The sequence below is a fragment of the Brachycentrus maculatus genome, unplaced genomic scaffold, assembly GCF_059751285.1.
Source record: "Brachycentrus maculatus isolate JH-2025_06_01 unplaced genomic scaffold, ASM5975128v1 h1tg000066l, whole genome shotgun sequence".
Classification (NCBI taxonomy): domain Eukaryota; kingdom Metazoa; phylum Arthropoda; class Insecta; order Trichoptera; family Brachycentridae; genus Brachycentrus; species Brachycentrus maculatus.
Genome location: NW_028280820.1, coordinates 384,146 through 409,806, shown reverse-complemented (window position 1 = coordinate 409,806; position 25,661 = coordinate 384,146). Strand labels below are relative to the sequence as shown.

The window sequence follows — 25,661 nt, the reverse complement described above, 5'->3', positions numbered from 1 at the left end:
ATGTATATTAAATACCATATCTCATTTGATCCACGCGTTACGCTGCACTAGGCTTATCAATTTTAATAAAAAAGGTCGCTTTTGGGGATAAAATGAAATATGTGAATATCAAAAAATAAGTTATAACAAACATGGTAACAAAATATTAAACAGGATTATCTTATTGGCTCATCGATCAACTTACAATATTTCAGATAAGCACTTCTCAGATTTCTAATTTATTTTATTATTTATTGTTAAACGTCATTACCTATACATCAAAACCTTAAGTAATATCTGTAGACATGTTGTTCGTGCTGTAATTATTATATTATTTCGAGAAATAAAAATACTTTGTGTTCTGATCCACTCACATTTTTATTAACCAACTAGTTTCGGCAACAACCTGTTGCACTCTTCAGGGTTTCATTTATTATTAAATAAATATATATAAAAAGAAACGGTGTACAAGTTGTTGGGTTTCAAAAGGGTAGGGGTGGGGTAATGGTGTTTTAAGGAGGGGTAAGAGCAAGGAAGGGGATAACTCTGTTTAGGTTTGGTTTGATTTTATGGGAAACTGTTTCTTTTTTTTTATATATATATATATATATATATATATATATACATATATATTATATATATATATATATATATATATATATATATATATATATATATATATATATATATATATATATATATATATATATATATATATATATATATATATATATATTTAGTAATAAATGAAACCCTGAAGAGGGCAACAGGTTGTTGCCGAAACTAGTTGGTTAATTGTGAGTGGATCAGAACACAAAGTATTTTTATTTCTCGAAATAATATATCAATATGATCCACAAAGTTAATGCTTTCAATATTCAAAACATGTAATTATTACTTTAATAAAATATTTTAGATAGTTAAATGTATGTATGTAGAGGTGTTACTGCATACGAGTGTTATACCATACCTATAATACCTAGCGTTTTTACCCGGATACGCTCGAGATATGGATAGACATATATCGCTCACTCCTTTCAACAACGTCATATATTTTAAATCATCAATTTTCAGTTGTGCATGTTTTCGAAATGCCCAGAAAATGTACTTTATTCCAGAAAAAGCGGCAAAGTTTTAATTTTTAATTTACCCGCTACAGGGCAGAAAGAATTTTGAAGAAAAAGTATTATTTAATTTTTTTTTTAAAACACTAAATATTTTTCAAATGGAGAAAAAACATTCAGGTTTGACCTAAAAAGATCTGTTGCAAAGTAAAACGTTCAATAAGTGGCTTGATATTTATTTTCAACACATTGTATTATATTTTTAAACTTTAAAAACGATCTCCTGAAAAATCAAGTTTTTTGATACATGACGTTGTTGAAAGGAGTGAGCGATATGCATATTTTTGGACTCTTTTTGAGAGTTATCATAGTCTAAAAATGTAGTTGAAATTTTCGTTAAAATGATGTTGTATTTTCCATGCTATATTTCAAGTTCAATAAATAATTATATGTAGTACCTCCATGCATAATTTCATGAAATGAATCTAGAAGGCAGTGATAAATGATAATGCTGCTTTTGCCAATTTTTACTCACTATTTAAAATCAAACTAAGGAAATAATAAAATAAAAAATTCACATTTGAAATATAAAATATTTCACTGTTACAAAATATCAAGAGTTATCCAATAAAAAAATTGCGGGTTACAATGTTACCTACATGCAAAATATAAACCGAATCCATTTGTTTTTTATTTACTTTGCTTTTGGATAAAATATGTCCGTAAATGTTTTATAAATTAATTGATGGGATTGATCCGTTATCTCTGTTATGTAATATTTATAGAATCAAGAAATCAAGCCACTTAATTTTTCTTTTCGGTCTAGGCCAGTTACCTGTTTATATTGATGAATAAATATAAAACAAAACCCTTACCGCACCCCAATGGTGCATAGGGCACTGCTTCATATAAACGCAGTGTTATCTCGATCGTTTACACATGAAGGAAAGGTGATCAGCCCTCCACTTCAGGTACCAGTCCAGTGTAATATTGAATAAATATTAGAGTGAAAAAATCACTTATATTTATTAAACCCCCCTGGGAATCGAACCTGGGACCTCCAGAACGGTAGCCGAGCATGCTGACCATTACACTTCGGAGGCGGACAAAATATTATTACGATATATTAATAAAAACACTAATTTGTTTTTATAAATTAACAATTTGACGTAATGAATTTATCGATAAACAAGGAGAAACGATTGTTTGGGGATAAAAATTAAGACTAATATTCCATCATGATTGTCCAATTGGGTTCATTTTATTTACCGAAATCATTATCATCCGATATCCATAATGAATCTTAGATTTTCATATTTTGTAAAAATTGATAACTATGACAGCAGGTAAAATTATTAGATTAGCTTACGGAGCACTTTACAAAATGATAAGATAAAAAATAAGTGTGGTCAAATAACAATGAAAAATATTTCTTACTAATACCATTTACTTAATTTCATATGTAATATAATTTCTTAATAAATTCGCGATTATGATGTGCTTAGACAAGACTTATCTAGAAATTCTTCATGTGCGTTCATAATATGTGGATTATGAGTTAAATATTTTTATAAGGTACCGTTAAATACATTTATTGTTAGTCAAATTAAAGATTATATACATATTTATATATATGGATATATATATATATATATATATATATATATATATATATATATATATATATATATATATATATATATATATATATATATATATATATATATGTAAATAATACTATTTTATAATTAATTAAATATAATCTTAAACTAAAACTTTATCATACTTAAAATTCTAACACATTTAAAAGCACCGGGATAAAAAAAAAATACAGACAGCACAACCAATCCCTTTGAGCGCCACGCGCCGGCCGAATACTGATGGAAACAATGACTCACGAAAACAACTCTACCTATTTATAACAACGTAAAGTGTAACTTATGCCCTTATGTGCTGATTAAGTAAAATATATTACATTTCGTAACATTTAATTAGGCTGTCTATATTACTATATTTGTCTATATACAAAATGACAGCTGATAAAGCGCAAAAAATGGATTTATCGAAAACTTGGAACTCTGGTTGAGGGCCAAAGGTTGTATCGAATATTTTTTCAAATATTTTTCTCGTTATGTGCAATCTAAATGCAACTTTTTAGACCCCTTTTATTGTTGAATTCACCAAAAAACGTCATCGGCCCACCCTAATGTATATATAAATATATATTTATAAATATATATATATATATATATATATATATATATATATATATATATATATATATATATATATATATATATATATATATATATATATATATATATATATATATATATTAAACGTATGCAATTTTTGCTGGGATATAGTACATTTTCTGGGCATTTCGAAAACATGCATTACTAAAAATTGACGATTTTTTTATTTATGACGTTGTTGAAAGGAGTGAACGATATGTGAACTAATTCGCAATGAATATCTCCTATTTTCAATTGAAGTAAGCTATTTACTTCACAAATTTATCAAGTGAAGGCACCACGGTCAGCCATACATTCCAAATCTATCAAATAACAGCTAAAGTTTGAAAGAAATCCAATTACATTGCATTTCTACATCTTTCACAAAAGTTAAATAATGGTAAAAATGGTGAACGTTTCACAAGTATATTAAGTAATTACATAAACCAGCCAAACGCCAAGTTATAAATAAGCTTTGGATTTCCCAGACTACCATCTTCTTTCGTACAAAAATGATAGACGCTTCATCTCAAGCTGAGACGAGACACCTATAATACTTTTCTAATCGTAAAAAAGGTCATTAGTATTGTAAATCTAGTTAGCGGCCATCTTGATTTATGGGTACTTAAAACATTAAGCTAAAAATTTATATAAACTTGTATTAAATTAATTCCCTAAAACTTTACATATTATTTTTTGTCTGAGATTAATATTTAGAACTTTGGCTTAAAAATTTTAAAGTAGAAAATAACCAAGATAAAAGAATTAAATTTCAGCTCTATTTTACAGCTTTCAGGCCGAAATCTATCAAACAAAGAGAAATAATAATATTAAATAAAGCTGTAAAAATCTAAATATCCTTAAAGTTTTTTAATAACTATTTTCAGCTTTTAAAATATTTTTAAAAAAAGTGGCACAAACAAAAGGTTGGGGATTATGTTTAAAATGATTATGATCCCCTTTCAATAAGTACGAAATATAAATAGATTATTTATTGATTAAGCAATAACTTCGTGGAATACAAAAATTTGTATTTTCACCAATTGATGAAAACATCGTTAGTTCTCGAACCTCGTGGATGAGGAGAATGTAAAAAAATGTTAATTTTTTTTATATATCTTAAAAAAATAAATGAAATTTCTTCCGGGTCATATTTAAATTACGTACAAACATACAAAAAAAGAATCGTTACCCATGTAAAACAATTATACAGGTAGTTCAAAATGACCTTTTTTTTATTTGGTTTTTTCGATGCGTCACGTAATCATTAAATCTAGAACCATAAAATAATCCTATCAAGAACAAAAAATAATCGTGAATATTTTTTGCAGTTACTTTGTGGCATTTTCCAGAAACATTAAAAAATAAAACTGCTTTGTTTTTAACAAAAAAAAAGTGCCTATATATATTGAAGAGCCTATTTATTTTTGTTTTTGACCACTAAAAGTACCTATTGGTACTTTTCTCCAACCGGTTTCGTTACCGTACATGTTTAACCCTGACGATGACAAGGTTATTTTCGAAACCGCTTCGAGGAAAGTACCAATAAAAATTGGTTAAAAACAAAGTAGTTATACTTTACAAAGTCTAACAAAAAAACAATTCCACTTGTTTTACTATCCGTAACTCTCATTATTTTGAGAATATTACGAGTCCAGCTAACATTTTTTTTAAATACATAATATAACTAAAATAATAAAAGCAAGTACTTTCAAAACAACACACAAAGCAAAAAAAAACCTTTTTTTGAACTTTCCCTAAACATATACTGTAAACCGCCCTATAAACATTATTTTTGAATATTCAGATAAAAACAAAATGTTAACAATTCGATATTAATATAATTAAATGGTTTCAAATAACTATTTTTAAATGTTGCTCAAGTTTAATTACGGAATAATATTCATAAGTTTGAGTGGGGGCGCCGCACGAATGGGGTTAAATGAATTTTGAAGCAGATGAGTTCTAATACACTTCTCGGATGGGTCCCGGCTCCTAACCCAGTAGCTGCGGCTGCGGCGGTGAAGATAAAGGATAAACTTTTTAAATAAATCTCCAAGTGGCCCACAGCTCTTCAGAAGTCGGGGTTTTGGTTCCTAGTATTTATACCTTTGTTCCCCTCTTCCCTAAACCGTCTAATTCAAGTTGGCAAATTAAGTCGGACTTTAAAGTACTCCATTTTATCTTTCATTGATTTTCTTTGGAACACTCGGCGGAGGGAGATATTTTTAAAGTTTCGAGAATTTGTATAAATTGGTATCTCGATTGGATTCAACTACCTTACTTTCCGCCCTTGTTTTGATTGAAAGGACATCGCGTCGTACCGATGATGTGGTTATAAATTAAGGCCCAACATCCGTTAAATCGCGACTAGATTTTCATTAAACCCAGGTGACATTTGATGTAATTAAATGTTTTTCTTATAACACAACTTGACTTGCGACTTGAAGTGATCCCTTTTCTGGCAGTTTTTGTTTTTAAAATAATTAAAAAATAATAATAATAAAGTATTTGGAATGCACACTATTTTACCCGGGTCAACCCTTTTGAATTCAATAAAATTATTTGAGACCGCTGGGTTTTACTCAAATTACGTTTTTTGGCATATTAATACAAATTTTTATTTGTTTCACTTATAAAACTTACCCTTGAAATGAGTAAAAAGAGTGTTTTGAAATTTTATATATATATATATATATATATATATATATATATATATATATATATATATATATATATATATATATATATATATATATAAACATATATATATACATATATATATATATATATATATATATATATATATATATATATATATATATATATATATATATAAATATATATATATATATACATATATATCTAAAAAGATGTGTTGGATACTAAAAAGTTAAATAAGTGGCTTGTTATTTATTTTTAATACATATCATATATTTTTAAACTATAAAAACGATCTCCTGAAAAAATTAAGTTTTTTGATATATGACGTTGTTGAAAAGAGTGAGCCAAATATTGTAGTTGTGAAGGGCTTTTGAAGTAGTATTTCCCAAAGGCGTTATATAAATAATCCAAATTTATTATTATCTTTATTTAAATTAAAGACAGAGAGCTAAAAATAACATTAATATTTTAAACGTCTATTTGAGCAGTTGATTATGAACATTTTTATTATTATTTGTTTTATAAAATACTGAGTTTTTCACCCTACGGATGAAATATCAATAAAATAAGTGCCACAACTTGAGATGAAGCGTCTATCATTTTAATGCGATAGAAGATGGATGTTTGAGCACCCCAGGACTTACGATTAGCTTAAGTGATCATTTAATACACTTGTGTAGTGTAAAAACAATAGACATATCATCTTCAATTGAGACAACTATGATATTGATGTACCAATAAGGGTGTATGTATACATAATCCTGTTCCAGATATAAAAAAAATGTTAATCAAAAAAGTGCTGTATTTATTATAATATCAGCATTATTATTATAATTTCTTTAATTTTAATTATACAGAAGGTTGAAGTTTGAGCATCCCAGGGCTTAAAATTGTCTTAAGTGATAATTTTATACACATGTGTATTGTAAATACAATAAACACCTCATTTTAAGTTAAGATAATACAATACAAATATAATATACCTAGGATGTATAATCCGATGTCAGATATCGCTCACTCCTTTCAACAACGTCATATATCAAAAATCGTCAATTTTCAGTTGTGCATGTTTTCGGAATGCCCAGAAATGTACTATATTCCATTAAAAGCGGCATATTTTTAACTTAATATTTACTCGCTACAGGGCAGAAAGTGTTGTTTTTGCATTTTAATGAAAAGGTATTGTTTAAGTATTTTTTCAAATATACTAGATATTTTTCAATTGGAGATTTCAAATAGAGGTCAGGTTTTATCCAAAAAAGATCTGTTGTACACTAAAAAGCTCAATAAGTGTCTTGCTATGTATTTTTAAAACATTATATTATATTTTTAAACTTTAAAAACCATCTCCTGAAAAATCAAGTTTTTATTTTATTTATGACGTTGTTGAAAGGAGTGATCGATAAACAAAAAATAAAATTAAAATGTTGATCATAAAAGTGCTGTATTTAATTATTACGACATCAGCATTATTATTATAATTTTTATCATTTTTATACGACAGAAGATGGAAGTCTGAGCATCCTAGGGCTTAAATAGAGACAACTATGATATTGATATCCCAAGGGTGTATAATTCAGTGTCACATATATTATAAATAATATAAAAATGTTTATTACAAAAGTGCTATATTTAACAAGTTAAACGCCATGGGGGGCACCGGAGGCCTCGTATGTGTTGGACCGCAGTGGCATGGTGGACACTAGTGACCTCAGTCAAGAGCTAAATATTAAAAATGCTTTAACTATGAAACCCAGCGACAAATAAAAAAAATAACCTAATATATTTTGTCCGCCTCCGTAGTGTAATGGTCAGCACGCTCGGCTACCGTTCTGGAGGTCCCGGGTTCGATTCCTAAGGAGGGTAAAATAAATATATATGATTTTTTCACTGTAATATTTATTCAATATTACCATGGACTGGTACCTGAAGCGAAGGGCTGATCACCTTTCCTTCATGTGTAAACGATCAAGATAACACTGCGTTTATATGACACAGTGCCCTATGCACCGTTGGGGTGCGGATAAGGGTTAAAAAAAAATTATATTATTAAAATACGCATATTAAGGAAAAGTATTTTTTTGTGATTTTCATAATTGACAAATATTAGTATTGGTGTTTAACGTGTTAATTAAAATAATATCAGTGAATTTTACGGCACCTACGTAGCGACAGAGTTGCTTATAAGGTATCGTAAAATGGAAGTGGATGTTTCGACTGTGATTGATTACCCAACGTTAGCACAATACCCAATAAATTGAAATAAATCGAGTGTGTTGAGTCACAAGTTAATATACTTGCCGGATCCGATGCCATTTTCATGTCTTTTTACAAGAGAGATCGCGGGATGAACGTTTTTTGAAATTTCTTTACACCAGTCGGCACTTCCACGCGATGCCATCGAACCCTTTTAGGGCGAGAGGTTCTGGCAGAAGAGTAGCTATACACACACGTAATAAGTTTATACGATAATGTCTAACCACAAAGGAATTTCTTTGGAGACTGATATTGGTATGTTATTTTAGGGGTTTGAATATTCTAGCTGACAAACTATGCTACTAACGTTACGTTTTAACTTTATTTGAAATACCTACTCTGTTCTGAAATTCACACAATTTAGAATTGACGAATACATAATCAATTAAAAAAAAATATCTATGTAACTATATTGTAAGTAGGTATGACACGGTAATGGCTAAATACAAAGGAATTTCTTTGGAGACTGACATTACATTACCATTCCGGAAAATTCACAAAATTCAAAATTAACGAATTGATAATTTATTTGGAAAAATAGGTAGCTAACAGTACCTGGTCACGTTTTATAGTGGCTTATTTCAGTTAAATGTAAAAGAAAAAACTAAAAAGCACACATTTATAATTTGTTAAATTTCTCAACGCTTATGTGTCAATTAAAATATATGAAAAATCAATGAAATATTAATGCAATCGAAAACATTAAAAAAAGTGTCAGCGTCTGACAAGAAGCAGACTGTCCATCATGAGCAACGTTTAGTATTGCGTATGCTTCTGTTAAGTTTAACAGATGGCGCTGCCATCGAGGTAAAAAGCTGTTTAAAAAACCTCCTGCAGTAAAAAGATTATTACAGCTGTACATTATTATTTATACTCGTATAGATAACAAAAAAACTGCTAATGAAATAATGCGATTCATGTTTTGATACAATGTGTATCAAATCACATAATGTGATTTTGTTTTTTAAAAGTGTGCTATTGACATAACGTAATTCATGTTTTGATAAAATGTGTGCCGATGATATGTGATTTGTGTTTTTATACAATTGTGCAAATGACATAATGTGATGATTGTTTTGAAAAAAATATAGCCAATCATATAACGTGATTCGTGTTTTTACGCAATGTGAGCAAGTGACATAATTTATTTACAACATTTTGAGTGTGTCCAAATACTTGTTCACAAAATCTGGATTATCTCCAATTATAGGAGTTATTTTCATATAATTTTTTGACATCTCATCAAAGGTGATGAAGCATATGGAAGTCTAGGCATTTACACACTCAATAATGGGTACAATTGGTGAACGTAACACGTGTGTAAAGTGATCACTAAACCAGCCTATGATGGTCGTCAGCCTTGCCCAGACTTCCATATGCTTTGATGAGGTGTCAAAAAATTACATAATTTACTTTTATTATTATTTACTATTTTTATTATTTTTATTTTATCATTTATTTTATTCGCCTCCGTAGTGTAATGGTCAGCACGCTCGGCTACCGTTCTGGAGTTCCCGGGTATAATATAAGTGATTTTTTCACTGTAATATTTATTCAATATTACCCTGGACTGGTACCTGAAGCGGAGGGCTGATCACCTTTCCTTCATGTGTAAACGATCAAGATAACACAGCGTTTGTATTATGCAGTGCCCTATGCACCGTTGGGGTGCGGATAAGGGTTTAAAAAAAAATTACTATCATAAATGTGATATATGTTTTTATGCAACGTGTGCAAATAAAAAAATGTGATTAATGTTTTTATACAGGGGGTGCAAAGTGCCGGCAAGGTGGTCTACTTCACCGCGCTGTTCCCTTACGTGATGCTCACGGCACTGCTGGTGAGGGGGGTCACCCTGGAAGGTGCTGTGGACGGAATACTGTTCTACATCACTCCGCAGTGGGACACTTTGCTCAGCACGGACGTGTGGGGTGACGCTGCATCGCAGGTAACGCGGGAATGTTAACTAACAACCAAAATAAATAGGATGTTTTAATTATAACTAAAAATTATTTTTAATTTTATGTTTTCTTGAATGTTTTTCGCAAATATTTTGTGGCACATCTTATAAAGTTTATAAAATAAAACAACTTTTTTTTTATTTTGTGTATTTTTTGGTAATTAACTATGAGAATTTAGTACATAAACCCTAACGATGACAAGGTCTTGTCGACATCGGTTAGACTAAGTGTACCAATAAAAAGTGGTTAAAACAAAGTTGTTTTATTTTATAAAGTTTAATTTTATAATTCACAGGAACGTTAAATATTAACGGTAAAAAAAATTAGAAATAACAACTAAAAAATATTATTTTTAAAATTTATATGTAATGAGTTAATTTTTTCAATTGACCTCCACTGGAGAAAATCTGTATTACTCTAAGGCTATACTCGCAATCACAGAATTTATTCAGCATTCGGCAAGGCTAGGAGCCGCAAGTCATTTCACGCCCGTTTTTTTTAGAATACATATTGGATTTTCATTGGTTTTTTAGAATAAACGTTGAAAAAATTATTTACATATTAAAAACTCCTTACCTTTCAATAAACTCTTTTCTTTTCAAAAAAATATATTTATTTCGGAAAAAACTTAATTTTTTCAATACAAAAACGAAGTTTTGAGAAAAAAAATCAATTTCGTCATATTTTACCCGGGTTTATGAAGGTTAAGTTGCGATTTATCGTTTATTGGATCTTTAATTGGATATTTAAAATATATGTAGTTATATTGAAAAGTTTAATGATTGATTTATTACATATATAATACGAATATGGACAATATAGCCTCATAAATAAGCGCACACTAAAAACATGTAAAAAATTAACAAGGATGTTTTGTGTTACAAATATTGAAAAAAAATTAGTCAATTTCAGTTCATCACTTGTTGATTTCAGATATTCTATTCATTCGGCGTTGGTTGCGGCTCTTTGATAACGCTCGCTTCATACAACAACTTCAGAAATAACTGTCATTTTGATGCAATAGTTGTATCATTTGCGAATTTCGGCACATCGATTTACGCTGGTTTCGCCATATTTTCTGTGCTAGGATTCCAGGCGCAATCTATGGGAGTTTCAATTGATGGTAAATATTTTGCATTATTATTATTTTTTACTGATAAATTTAAATGTTTGCAAATATTGAAATCAGGATTAATAGTAATCGTTTGTTATGATGTCTGGTTGGCAATGAATATTTATTAAGAGTAACTAAAATGAAGGATATTAACATAAATTATTAATTAAATAAGGAATGAAATAATATTTTTACAAACACATAAATGTACATATGTGTGTATACACACATTATACGAGTATATGTATATATACACGTTTTACTGAAAAATACGTCAGTTCCGTTTGTTAATAGATATTTCTAAATAAATTATAAATCTGAACATAAATATATATATATATATATATGTTAATATATATATATATATATATATATATATATATATATATATATATATATATATATATATATATATATATATATTTAAATATATACATATATATATATATATATATATATATATATATATATATATATATATATATATATATATATATATATATATATATATATATATATATATATACATATATATATAAATATATATATTTATATATATATATATTTATATATATATATATATATATATATATATATATATATATAGATATATATATATATATATAAATATATATATATATATATATATATATATATATATATATATATATATATATATATATATATATATATATATATATATATATATATATATATATATATATATATATATATAAATATATATATATATATAAATATATATATTTATATATATATATATATATATATATATAAATATATATATATATATATATATATATATATATATATATATATATATATATATATATATATAAATATAAATATATATATTTATATATATATATATACACATGTTTACAAATTTCATTTGCACTTCAAACCCTAATCCGCACCCCAATGGTGCATAGGGCACTGAATCATATAAACGCGGTGTTATCTTGATCGTAAACATATGAAGGAAAGGTGATCAGCCCTCCGCTTCAGGTACCAGTCCAGGGTAATATTTGATAAATATAGCAGTGAAAAATACTTATATTTATTTGACCCCCCCTGAGAATCGAACCCGGGACCTCTAGAACGGTAGCCGAGCGTGCTGACCATTACACTACGGAGGCGGACTTTGCACTCATTTGCACTTATGTTATTTATTGTTTCGGTGTTTCATTCACTTTGTGGTGACATGATTACTATATTTAATACATCTAGGGGTTTGAATATAAGCGTAGATGGAAGCACCGGTAGCTTCCGAGACTAGTCGTAATATTGTAATACTCAAGTGGTAAAAAACAAGTGTTTAATTTATAATTTTGTTCATTAGAAGTTAAATGTATTTACTGTCAATTGACCTATTTTAAGGTTATCTAACCTAATTAAAGGTTATCTAACCTTCATAAAATGTATTAAGTGGTTTTCAAATTGTGAAGTGATTTAATAAATAAGTTTTTCTGGGTTATTGTGTCTTATGATGTCATTCGATGCATTAGCAACGTTTATCATGTAGATAATATGATTCAAAATGTCATAGGTATTAAATTTAAATATTAGTAAAAGCATATAGTATAAGCACGGCGTCTTCAGATTGGAAATACTATACCACAAAATATTTGGATATAATATTGGACTTTAAGAATATATTTTACAGAATTTTATTGAAATAAAATTAATTTAATCGTATAATTACTCGATACCAGAGAGGAGAGAGAGGTAATCAAACTTTTTAAACTTCATAAGTAAGTTCACTGCATTTAAACAGTTTTTTAAGATATCAATTAAAATAATTAATACCTTAAGCGTTTTTATTCACTCTAATATTGATTCAATATTACCCTGGGCTGGTACCTTAAGTGGAGAGCTGATCACCTTTCCTACATGTGTTGACGATCAAGATAACACTGCGTTTATATGATGCAGTGCAATATGCACCATTGGGGTGCTGATAAGGGTTTGAAGAAGAAGAAATTTAAGTATTAAATAATAATAATAAAGACCGAAATTTAAAGCGAGATGGTATTTTTATATTAGAAATGATAAACCCACAAATCACAGTAAGGTAGACTTTACAAATATAGAGACGAAAAGTATGAAAGGACTCCGAACTATGTAACGTGAATTTTCTCTTTAGTAGATATTCTTTGAAAACTTCAAAACCCATTTGTTTAGTGTCTAGACAGTTGACGAACCAATTTATTTGTGTGACGTACAACAGCAACTTCACTGAAAAACGTTATTCATTACTGTGATAATATGTGAAGTTATCATTCCTTTAGAGAATCAAGCAACCCAAAATTTATATTAAATTCGGGATGAAAAGGATTTGGTATTGGTTTTATACATTCTTTTATTTTTTGTCATTTTCTTCAGATCAGCGAAGCATTGATTATTATGATGGATAATCATATTATTACACGTCACTTGCAATCTTGGCAAAGGACTGTAATATCAGAGTTCAAATAATATAACATAATGGGTTTTGACTTTTCGCAATACATTTAATTCCGTCTTAAAATCACGGATTCATTCCAAAAAATAACTTAAAAAACAGTAAAAGAATAATTTTCTAAATATTATATATATATATCTTATTGTTTCGACATTAACTTTGTGGAATGAGATGTTGATTATTTTTTAAAAATTAAACACTTGAATTACCACTTAGTAAGTTTTATTTATATATACGACTAGTTTCGAAAACTTACAGATGTTTTCATCTTCTGGTAAAAATTAAAACTGTTTTAATTTTTACCAGAAGATGAAAACATCTGTTAGTTTTTGAAACGAGTCGTAAATAAAAATAAAACTCATTAAGTGGTATATTCAAGTGTTTAATTTTTAAAATATAAATTAATTTATGCAAATTCAATGGACCGGTTCATAATAATATTATCCACAACATTTTTGGATGGGTTTATTAATGTAGTTTGGAGTTATTTTTATACTTTGACAACTCAACAAAGACGAAGAAGTTTATGGATGATTTTTGATATATGTGTGAGTACCAACAATTTGAGTAGTGTTGTTGTCAACCATGTATAATGGCGAATGTTGCACGTGTGTAAAGTGATCACTTAACCAGCTTATGATAGGTTGTTAGCCCTGTAAATACCCAGACTTCCATATTCGTCTTCATCTATGTTGAAATGTAAAAATGTGTATGATTATCGTTTAAAATTTAGGTGCTTTAGTACTATTTATGAAATACAAAAAAAAAGACAGATATTTGGAAAAATATTATTTGAGTTCAAGAATTCGGTTACCAAGTTCAACATAAAAAATAATAAAGACAGAAAAAATTCAATTTTTTAAAACGATTTTTCAATAATAACAATTAAGTTTTTAAGTTACTCAGTATACAAAAAGATGATTTTTTAAAAATATCTCAACTTGGATGAATAAGAAAATGGAAGTCTGAGCATTCACAGGGCTTCCGACTTGTGATTGTCGGTCGTAAATCCTGTAAATACCTGGAATACCATACCTTTTTTAATCTTCGCTGAAATTTCGATTAAATATTTACATAAATAACTCCTAAGTGGCGCAAATCTAGAATTTATCAGAAGAAATTTAAAACACTTAAATATTATACATAAAAATATTTCTACGGTAGTTCAAACAGTCATTATTATATATAATACAAAACTAATACTCGTAGATTACTAAATATTGGATAAACATCTTTGCTTTTGTTTTTGCTATAGATGTAAAAAGAAGATATTCAAATTCGTATATATAAACCAAATGCCTTTTAAATATATTAATAAAAAAAAAACACAAAAAAACAACGAAAAAAAAACTATTACATCATTCATCATTCATAAGTATCCCAAATAAACAATTAATGTTATCATATTTGTAATATAATATACCTGTTTATTAAGTCAATTCATTTGAATTTTATATATTTTTGTTTATCATGTTGAAAACAAATAAATGTGACGTGGAATACGATTAAGCCGAAACATAAATCCCCTTTCACGACAAAAAGACAACACAACTCACGGTTGTGCTTAAAAACAACGCTAGATTAGATTCTGGACATGTCTACATTAATATATACATCGTACGTACATAAATTCGTACGCCAAAACTTTATGTAATTCTTTTAAGCGTAGAGATAGCTCCGCCTTTCCTGAAGAAATAAATAAATTTGGCATTCCGTATTACCAGCGTAATCTTATAACAATACCCATATCCCATTACAAAGGGCCTTTCTTCCCTTTAATCGTGTCAGGGCAGATGCTCGCGGAGAAAGAGATTATGATAGCGATTCGTCAGCCTGTATTTAACATTGTCATAAAGTACTCAAATTTGCGAGGATTAATGGACCAATTTCCTATTTTGTTTCTTGCATTTTTTTCTTCGATTTTTGTCGAACCAAATTATAAATTATAGTACTAAATTGTAAATTATAAATTAAAGTACTTGGTACATACGAATATTTCTGTTATTTATTGTTTTGGCATTCACTTTGTGGAAAAACATGAGACAATTATAAACAAAACACTTGTTTTTTACCACTTGTTTGAGAAACTACAGATTTGATTCTATTTCAATTTCAATTTATTTATTTTCAATGAACATATACATTTCAAACTAAAAAAATTAAAGCGTATACATTAAATACATACAAAAATCTAAAATATGCAAGAGCTATTGCTAAAGGTGTAGAAAAATCCCGCTTCGGAAAACTCTTTCAGACACATGGAACAGATCAATATCCAATGAGATATTTTTCAACATAGCGGATGATAGCATCTACGGGTTTGAATTTAAACTGTTCATATTCAAATTCGTAGATGGTAGCATCTGTAGCTTTCGAAACTAGTCGTAACAATGTGAAAATCAAGTATTATTATATCATATTCTTCATCATCTATGTTGAGATGTCAAAAAAGTAAGAAAAGTAATTATTTTCAATGTTTGTGTGTTTTACGAATATTATAGAAGTAAAATAATCTTGTGTTAGTTGTTGCCAGTGATGGTCCCGGACTTGCCTTCGTGGCCTATCCCGAGGCGATACTCCAGATGCCCGTCCCCCAACTGTGGGCTATCCTCTTCTTCTTCATGCTCTTCATCCTGGGCCTGGGAAGCCAGTTTGCTGGGATAGAAGCCATCAACACTGCGGTGATTGACAATTGGCCACATCTTCGAGAACACAAATGGAAGGTAAAATATTTTCACGAGAGTGAAAATTCTATTATTTTTTTTTATATCATGAAATTATAGTAGCTTTTTGTTGTTGTTTTGAAGCGGAAGGCTGATCACCTTTCTTTCATGTGTTAACGATCAAGATAACACTTCGTTTATAAAATGCAGTGCCCTATGCACCACTGGGTGCGGATAAGGGTTTTGAATAGTAGCTTTAAATATAAATAGTAAATCCACCCACGGCTATAGGCTATAAAACTTATAAAGTTAAGCCTGGAGCCTAAAGTTGAAGATGGGCCATGATAAACGGTGTTGCATAAGTTGTAGCTGGATTTCAGAGTCACTTGGACGTTAGGTAATTCAAAAACTTAATGTTCTTAGTAAATTAAGTGTTAATGAACTAAGATTGGTCCGTGAAACTTTCGGTTTATTTCTTCATTTCATTATTACATTTTTTGCCTATCTGGCTTGAGATACTACAGTGTCAAATATGAAGATGTGTATTCTGTACCACAATGTCGTAGTTTGGGTAGTATGAATTGTTTATAACATTACAAAATTAATAATAGGTAATTTCATTAATTGATTTGGCTGTGTGGTAATATTTATATATCTTTAATTAATTTTACTCAATAAATACCACTACTTTTTAAAATCTATTGTAACGCGTGTTTCAAGAAAAAGTGGTATTCACCAAGTAAAATTTGAATTAAAAAAAAATATTAAACGTACCTTCAGATATGTTTGTATATCCCTATGCTTTATACATGGAAATGCTTTGCAGTTAATTACCTGTTATATTGCTTAAAAAATGATATTACATAATTGATTCTATTGATTCCATTAATTCATATATCACAATTATCAATGTCAAAGATTCCTTTTAATATATGTACATATATGTATTTTGTGTAAATTTCTAAACATATTTTTTCCGAATTGAACCAATTTTGTCATAACAATATCTTGTTTTGATGACTACGACTTCTAAATGAAATATATAAAAGCTTTTGTTTTTAAGGTTACTCGAATAAAAATATTATCGATTTACATAGAAAAATTCCGTCTTCGTAAGCTCTTTATAACGTTTTACGTTGTTTACAAAACCGGCGGATTGAAGAAATTTATGATTTTTTTAAATTGCCGATATAATAGTAAAGCTTATTTGAGTTTACGAAATTTATTGTAATAGCGCCATTTATGTAGATCGTTTAAAACAATTACACGATAACCATTAAATCCATCGGAAAAATGGCCGTAATCAACAAGCGGCGGTCGGTGCTCTTGTACGGGAACGAGAACACATTTGTACTTGATATTAAGTGGCTCTCGGTAGGGCCGGTTCCGGCTGTCAGTAAAAAAGCTTATCTGCAAAGCTCCCGTTAATAACGGCCTTTATCCTTTATCTGTGACGTATCGACACGCTTTTACTGGCGCCCGCTGTCCGCGTGAACGTGGCTCCCGTATTCGCAGACTCGCATCGCCCGCGCGAACGCTCTCCCCGCGGCTTTTATAAATATTGCCGGACTTATGTAAACACGCATCGGAAACCATCAAGCGTTAACCTGGATCAAAGCGCAGGGGTATTTAATTCAGCTTTTTGTGTAAACTTTGAATTGATGATTTTTTTTCCATACCTGTAAAAAATGCATTTCTTTTGACATTGAAAGCGTAAAACGATGTGAAGATTTTATGGGATATTTGTCAAGTAAATTAACACCAAAAATATTTTGTCGACATCTAAAGTGTACTTAGTAATCAGTGTATTTGGCTACCATGCCGGGAGTCCCAAGTTAGATTCCAAGGGGGGCCGAAATATGTATAAGTGTTTTTTTTAATGTAATCTTCTATGGCCTGCTGTTCTCGACTGCTGGATATATGCCTCTTTAGTATCCTTCCATTTCCTTTGGCCAGTTGCTGTTTGCAGCCAGTTTTTACTCCCTACGGTAGTAATGTAGTCGGACTATCTTTTTTAGAGTCTTTCGACTCCTCTTTTATATTCCCAAGGTCTCCATCTCGAAAATTTTGGGGTCCATCTTGTGAGGTCCTGTCTTGCAATATGTCCCGCCCATTGCCACTTGAGTTTTGCCACGCGATCCATGATATCCTCTTTTTTGGTTCTGTTCTTAATTTCTTGATTTTTTACGTTATCTATCAGGCTAAAACCAAGCACCAACCACTGTAATATATTTTTTAATACTACCCTGGACTGATATGTGACGCGCAGGACTGATAATATTTTCTCATAATATTTCATAAATTGAATGCAGTATACAATATTAGGTGCAGATAAGGATCAGTACTATATTAAGTGTAGAATAATTAAACTAACTGAATGTCCTCGTTTTCGATCGATAGACTTGATTGCCATCACTAGGATCAATTTGTGCTGCCAATAATATTTCCAAAAAAATTGAGATATTTAATAAAAATTTCATATTGGATGTATTTTATTGATATTCTACAGATATTATACAAATATTTATACAAAAACCTCTAATTGCTCACTTGCGTTAGTAGATTTTCATACCTATTACTAAATTAATTTAAAATATGGTGTCATTTGTAACTTGAAAAATATTGTAATTATTGTAAATATTTTAATTATTTTTTACAAACACATATTTAAATACTACATAATAGTTGGTAAATAAACAATACATTTCAAATATTATTTAACGTTTCTACCTCTCTAATAAAGTAGATACTTGTGTTTAGAGAGGGAGTTAGTTTTACATTTTTTTTATAAACGAAGTAAATTAAACAAAGTAAAGTAAAATTAAAATTAAAAATAAACAATGTAAATAAAAAAAAAAATTTCTTTGATATAGAGTCTAGGTAGAGGTGAGTCTTATATGTTTTTTATTTTATTTTTAAAGGTTCGATAATTTTTTATAGATTCTAAGTTTACCTACGTACGTATAATGGTTTAACGCTGCTGCTGTTTTAAATCTGTGCAATATTAAATTATTAGAAAATATAGGGTTACGATTATAACATAAGTTAAACAAATATTGTGAATTTTCGTGTGTAACCAGCAACCAAGTTTTGTTGGTCGTATCAACATTTTCAGATATGACACAAAGTTCAAATCGAATTATGCAAATCCTACCTACAAATTATAATTAAGAGTTAAAAATGAATAAGAATAAAGTTTACCATTCAAAGGGTTTTGTTACTAAGGGTTGGTAACGGATGTTGGTACTCGTTATCGGAGAGTTAAGATTTTATTGCTCATTGGATTTAAAGGCCGACGAGGGTTTTTTTGTCGAATCACACGATGGTACTAACACAACACGTTTGGATACACCAAATCGCCCCTCGAACATACATATTTCAATCTAACCCAAACCAGAATCATGGGAGCTACCCCAGTATCAAATACATATTTTCAAGCTTTTTCAATTAAATATTGAAATAAGCATGTTTTTTTTGCCTAATAGTAAATGAATAAAAATATTATGGTTCATTAATACATTACAAAAAAATTCAATATTACTAATATGAATATTTTTTTACTATGCACCATTGGGGTACGGATAAGGGTTTGAATTGAATTGAATTACTCTTAAGCTATTATATATGTATTGGTCTTAGTTTATATTTATTATTTTTAATTAATGTTTTACTTAGTAAATACCACTATTTCTTAAAATCTACTGTGACACGTGTTTCGATGCATTCCGCATCATTTTCAAACACCGTAATAAATTTAAATATACTTCAAATACGGTGTTTGAAAATGATGCGGAATGCATCGAAACACGTGTCACAGTAGATTTTAAGAAATAGTGGTATTTACTTAGTAAAACATTAATTAAAAGTTGATAGATTTTACCACAAATTGACTGCCGAATCAATAAATGATACATTTATTATGTTTCTAATGTTATTGGTTTTTCTTGAAATGAAATTTATTAAACGGTTCTTCTTCTTCTTCTTTATAGACTAGGTCCTGTCATTCTCGGGTCGCTCCTGGGAGGTGGAAGACCAGCTGTCCTTCCATCGTTTAGGTAATCTTCCAGGGGGTCTGATCCCGCCTATGCTGCTGTCCGCTGCCACCCTCACCACTCGATCCGAACTCGCTCTTCTCACATGATCTCTCCAGAAACGTCTTTTTTCTCTTTCCCATCGCACAACATCTTCAACATCGCAGATTTTTCTCATATCTGAGTTTCTAACTCTGTCGCGAAGTAAATTAAATGGTTGATAAGATTTGTTTGTTTATTTGAAGGTGACAATGGGGACCTGCTTTGTATGCTTCATCCTCGGTCTGCCCATGTGCTTCAGCGGCGGAGTATACCTGTTCACCCTTCTAGAGTGGAATACAGCCTCGTGGGCCATCCTCCTCATAGGAGTAGCGGAGGTACTGTAATAATTTTATTTTATTGTTCAAATGCTCGGACGGTAGCTCACTTTATGTGATACTCCCATACTAAGATTCCAAAATACTAGTAACGAATATGCCACCAATGCAGAAGAAGACCAAGAAAAACATGACACGATCAGGTATGCCAAATACTTGAAAGTGGTCAGGTTAGGAGTCGTAACAATCGGCGGGTGTGTATGAGGAGATGCATGAACGTGGAAGAGGCGAAGAATGTTTGCAAGGACAGAGTGGTGTGGAGCTCTATTCTCTCTGCCTACCCCTGCGGGGAAGCGGCGTGATGGTTAGTTAGTCAGTTAATATGCCACCAATATAGATTTCTATAATATATCTTCATAAATGTAAATTGGCAAAAACAAATTTATTCCTAGCCCATAGAATGTCAAGTTTTGATTGAAAAGTTGGTTTATTTATGTTATTGTTTACTTTCAATATAATCTTTTATTTTGATAGCATACATTTTTATTTTTTATTTTTATTTTTTATAAAACATTCATAACATGTATGTAGTTTAAAACAACTCGATGAATTGATGTGTCGCAATTGATGTGTTCTTTTATGCTTATTTATGTAATTGGTACAATAGTACCGTACATATATCAAAAAAAATAAAAAATTAAACCATATCCGCTCCCTTGGTGGAGCATATGGAGTCTACTGTCTTCAGGGTTTTCTGTCGGCTGCCAGTCCCCTTGCATCCTCCCAAGTCAGATCCGCGTCCCGAAGTACTGACGAGAACTGCCGACGAATTGTCAGCAGTGGTCGTCCTGGGCGGCGCGAGCCTGATGCCTTGTAAAAGAGGCAAACTTGATTAAGGCTCTCAGGAGGCATGCGGAGTACATGGCCAAGCCAACTGAATCGCCTTTTCTTGACGACAGTTGTGACCAAGATTTGCTGCGTCCTACGCCTTATCTCTTCATTCCTCAAAAGTCAAACCACCGCACGCCTAAAATACATGCATTATATTCTATGCGTTTGAATACCAAAATATTTTTGCTCATACCAACTTATTTTTAAGGCAAGTTTAGAAAAAGCACTGTTTTCTTTGCAGTATGGTAATATAATACTCTTCTTATCATTTATCGTTAATTTTGTGTAATACCACATTGGTATTACATAAAAAGTATAATTCCATATGAAAACTTTGTGTAAAACCGAAAAAAAACTTTACTTTACGACTGCCGATTTCACAATAACCTTTCTCTCATCACGCTAACTATAATCTTTAGTAGGCATTATCAGAATTCTCTCATCATTCCTATTATTTTTAATAGTTATTTCGAAAACGGCTATCATGAAATCAGCTTTTAAGTGGTATTACACAATGTGAACGATGAATAAAGAGAATGTTATATTATATTACCATACCACAAATTTAATAATGTTTTAAAACGAAAACAAAAAATATTTCCTTTGACTATGGAGTATTGACCTTTCACTCAAAAATGATTGCAATTGACTTGAAATTTTATACATTCTATTATTGATTAAATTTTGTTTCTAAGTTTATTCAATTGCTGAAAATTTTGAGGAAATGAATTACATGCGTCTGTTATTTATGCATTTTTAGTGTGGAACAGTGGCGTGGTGCTATGGAGCTAAGAGAGCCCTTTCAGATCTAGAGTTCATGGGAATGAAATTGAACAAGTTCTTCTGGGGATATTGGTGGGTGACATGGACCATTATTTCCCCAGCTGTCAGTTTGGTAAGAGCACCGTTTATATTTTTAACTTGTTATATGTGATCGCCATTAATATTATTTTCTTTTTATACTTTAGGCTTATGTGACGAAATACTGATACCATTAATTAATTTACCTTCAGCTTAAAAAAAGCATACCGAATATGTTGGATCCCGGCAAAGATAAACAAAGGTAACCAAAAGAGTGAGATGAGCTTATAAGAGGTTTGGCCGAGCCCAGTTTCTAGGGTTGTTATTATAAAACATTTTTTAATGGACTGTAAAGAAAAATTAACAAGGCCAAACCAATTTCGTTACTCGATCTTCTTTTTCTCCTCACTTTCTTTAAATTATTGCTGAAATTATTCACGCTATCAAAAAAAAAATGTTAGTACGTGTTCGTCATGACTGATTATGAACAATCTCTACAAATGGACTAAAAAAAGTGATGTGAGGTTCTTAATATGTTAAAAAATTGTCTGAGAAAGCTTTAAATAGACGTACAGAAAATCTCCTAAATTGGGAGCGCTAGGAAAAACTTAATAATGCCAAAAAATAATCTACATTCCAAAATCATAAATCTTTTAACAACATAAAAACATAGTCAATATTAAAAAAAATATTCAAAATATTATATAAATAATAGAATAACAGTTTTAAAGTATTTTTCGCATAATTTTTATTTGAACAGTGACCGGGTTTCATTGTAACCCACATCATCAGATTGGTCACATCATCTGGCAACATCACTAGTCTGATGATTTTGGTTAAGACGAAACCGGTGGCTGGTCAAATAATATTACGCGGAAAAAACTTTACACTTGTTATTTTATTTTAAAAGATGCAGTTTCACCAAGAAATGTCAGCATGAACCATAAATATACATCTTTTACCGACTAGTTGACCGGTTTTCATAAACATATCTCAGTATCTCCGTCACTGGATAGTTAAGTAATGTTTCCAACACCAAATAATTGCAAGCAACTTTTGATCAACATATTACAGGTGTCTTAACTTGATTGAAAATATCTATCGTTCTTTTTATATGAAAGAATGATAAATTTTATTTAAGATACCTATAATATTGACATGCCGTAGGGTGGATATTCCAGTGTTTGAAATAATAATATTTTTTTAACCCTTATCTGCACCCCAATGGTGCATAGGGCACTGCTTTATATAAACACAGTGTTATCTTGATCGTTTACACATGAAGGAAAGGTGATCAGCCTTCCGCTTCAGGTACCAGTCCAGGGTAATATTGAATAAATATTACATTGAAAATATCACTCATATTTATTTAACCCCCCCTGGGAATCGAACCCGGGACCTCCAGAACGGTAGCCGAGCGTGCTGACCATTACACTACAGAGGCGGACGGCTGGAAATAATAAATAATAAATAATATTAATATTGTTTCATTAATAATTTGAAATGAATTTTTTTTTTATATAATTCCACTGTTATTATATTTAGTTTACCTGAGAAATCATTACGTGTACTCATACGTCATTACTATCATTGTTTAGTTCGTATTTGGATTCATAATGGCAACGTGGACCCCCGCTAGCGTGGGGAGTTACCAATTCCCTGACTACGCAGATGCCCTCGGCTGGTTGATCGGTCTCTCCACCCTAGTACCCATGATCATAGGCTTCTTCTGGATCTTTTTCAAGAAAGGAATTGTAAGTATCTATTGTACGTATTTTTAGGGGTACATTTAAACGTTTGTTGAATTGATCTAAGTAGGTTTTTATTAGCAGAAACCTGCATTAAGGTGTGTGAGATTCTTCAAGAATCAATTTAAAAAAATCCTAAGCGGAGAAAACCCTAATTTATGAATAAGTATGTGAACACACTCAAAATATTGAGATTAACATACAAGATAACCATAGATGTCACCGAAGAAGTAGCATACGTAAGATCTTTTCGATTGAAGCATAAATTTTTTTTTTTAATAGAGTGATTGTCATTCGTGGGTAGAATGGTGAATGTTACATAGCATGTAAAATTATCACTCAAATCAACCAATGACGTCCCAAAGTCCTGTATGCCTAAAACTTCCATATTATTTTTCATCTTTGTTTGAGATATAATAAAAAATATCTTGATATAAATGTCTCCTGAGTGTAGCAAATTCGGAATTTGTAAACAATAAGTTGTATATTTTGTTTTCAGAGAGGAAAGGATTTGGTAAAAGAAACTGAAGAATGGGGTCCAGCGGAGACAGGATTACTGCCAGGAGACTTTATCTCTACATTGGGAAAACTAGAGGGCGAGACTAATGAAGGATTTATTTAATTTTATACAACAAAAAAACAAACAGATGCTCGTATTTGATCCAATTCGGTTATGGATGTCGAAATCATTTAACGCTTGGAAAATATATATTTACGATACTGTTTCAAAGTTTGAATCGAAGGAAATGAGCGTAAGATTTGTGATATTAAAATATATGAAAGAAAAGATAAGTAGGTACTTTCACAAGTAAACAAGAGCGCCAAGGTAACATTAACACACATGTAAGTGATATACGAACACGCTGTCAACTATAGAGGTGAGATTTTAAAGAATAAGAATAGGTAATTCAGTGTAACAAGATTGTTTCTGATGTTTCAACATCTATGGAAGTAAAACGTAGAATAAGAAAAAAAATATCCAAAAATATTTTATTACAATATATAATTCATAAAAGATTAAGCAGATCAATAAATTTATCAGTACCTACACATTAAATTGCCAAAAAAAAAATGATCGAACAAATTAAGGTTCATTTTATTTAAATTTTCTGATTATTATTTTTTTTAGTATACAAACATTTGTATCTTGAAAACGCAGATTTTTCAAGGGCCTGTATTTTATCTTAAAAATGTTTTTCTTAAAAAAACTTTTTTAAATAACTAGTCAGTCTTGAAAATCTAAGATAGATATAATACTATTATATTTGTTAGAATAAGGTTTTTAATTGAGGAATTGGTTTTATTTATTTATTAAACTTCCTGTGCCAAATATATGTATGTACTCTGGCTTAGTTATGGCTAAGAAATAATATCCTCAATAGTTTACAGCTTACTAATAATAGACTACTATGTAGTGATAGTGATCAACTTTTCAACCTGTTTGAAACTGATGGAA

At 30.0% G+C, this 25,661-nt stretch overlaps 1 protein-coding gene across 1 annotated transcript in view; it reads left to right on the top strand.

The window, feature by feature from the left end:
- Positions 1–25,181, top strand: part of LOC148311343 (sodium- and chloride-dependent glycine transporter 1-like) — a 38,709-nt gene extending 13,528 nt beyond the window's left edge. Inside the window, exons 6-12 of the mRNA XM_088256763.1 lie at positions 9,966–10,145; positions 11,092–11,281; positions 16,278–16,477; positions 20,694–20,825; positions 22,417–22,551; positions 24,056–24,211; positions 24,705–25,181. Of these exons, the coding sequence (XP_088112889.1) occupies positions 9,966–10,145; positions 11,092–11,281; positions 16,278–16,477; positions 20,694–20,825; positions 22,417–22,551; positions 24,056–24,211; positions 24,705–24,827 (1,116 nt within the window). The 3' untranslated portion in view covers positions 24,828–25,181. The remainder of the gene's footprint in view (positions 1–9,965; positions 10,146–11,091; positions 11,282–16,277; positions 16,478–20,693; positions 20,826–22,416; positions 22,552–24,055; positions 24,212–24,704) is intronic.
- Positions 25,182–25,661: the final 480 nt, after the last annotated feature.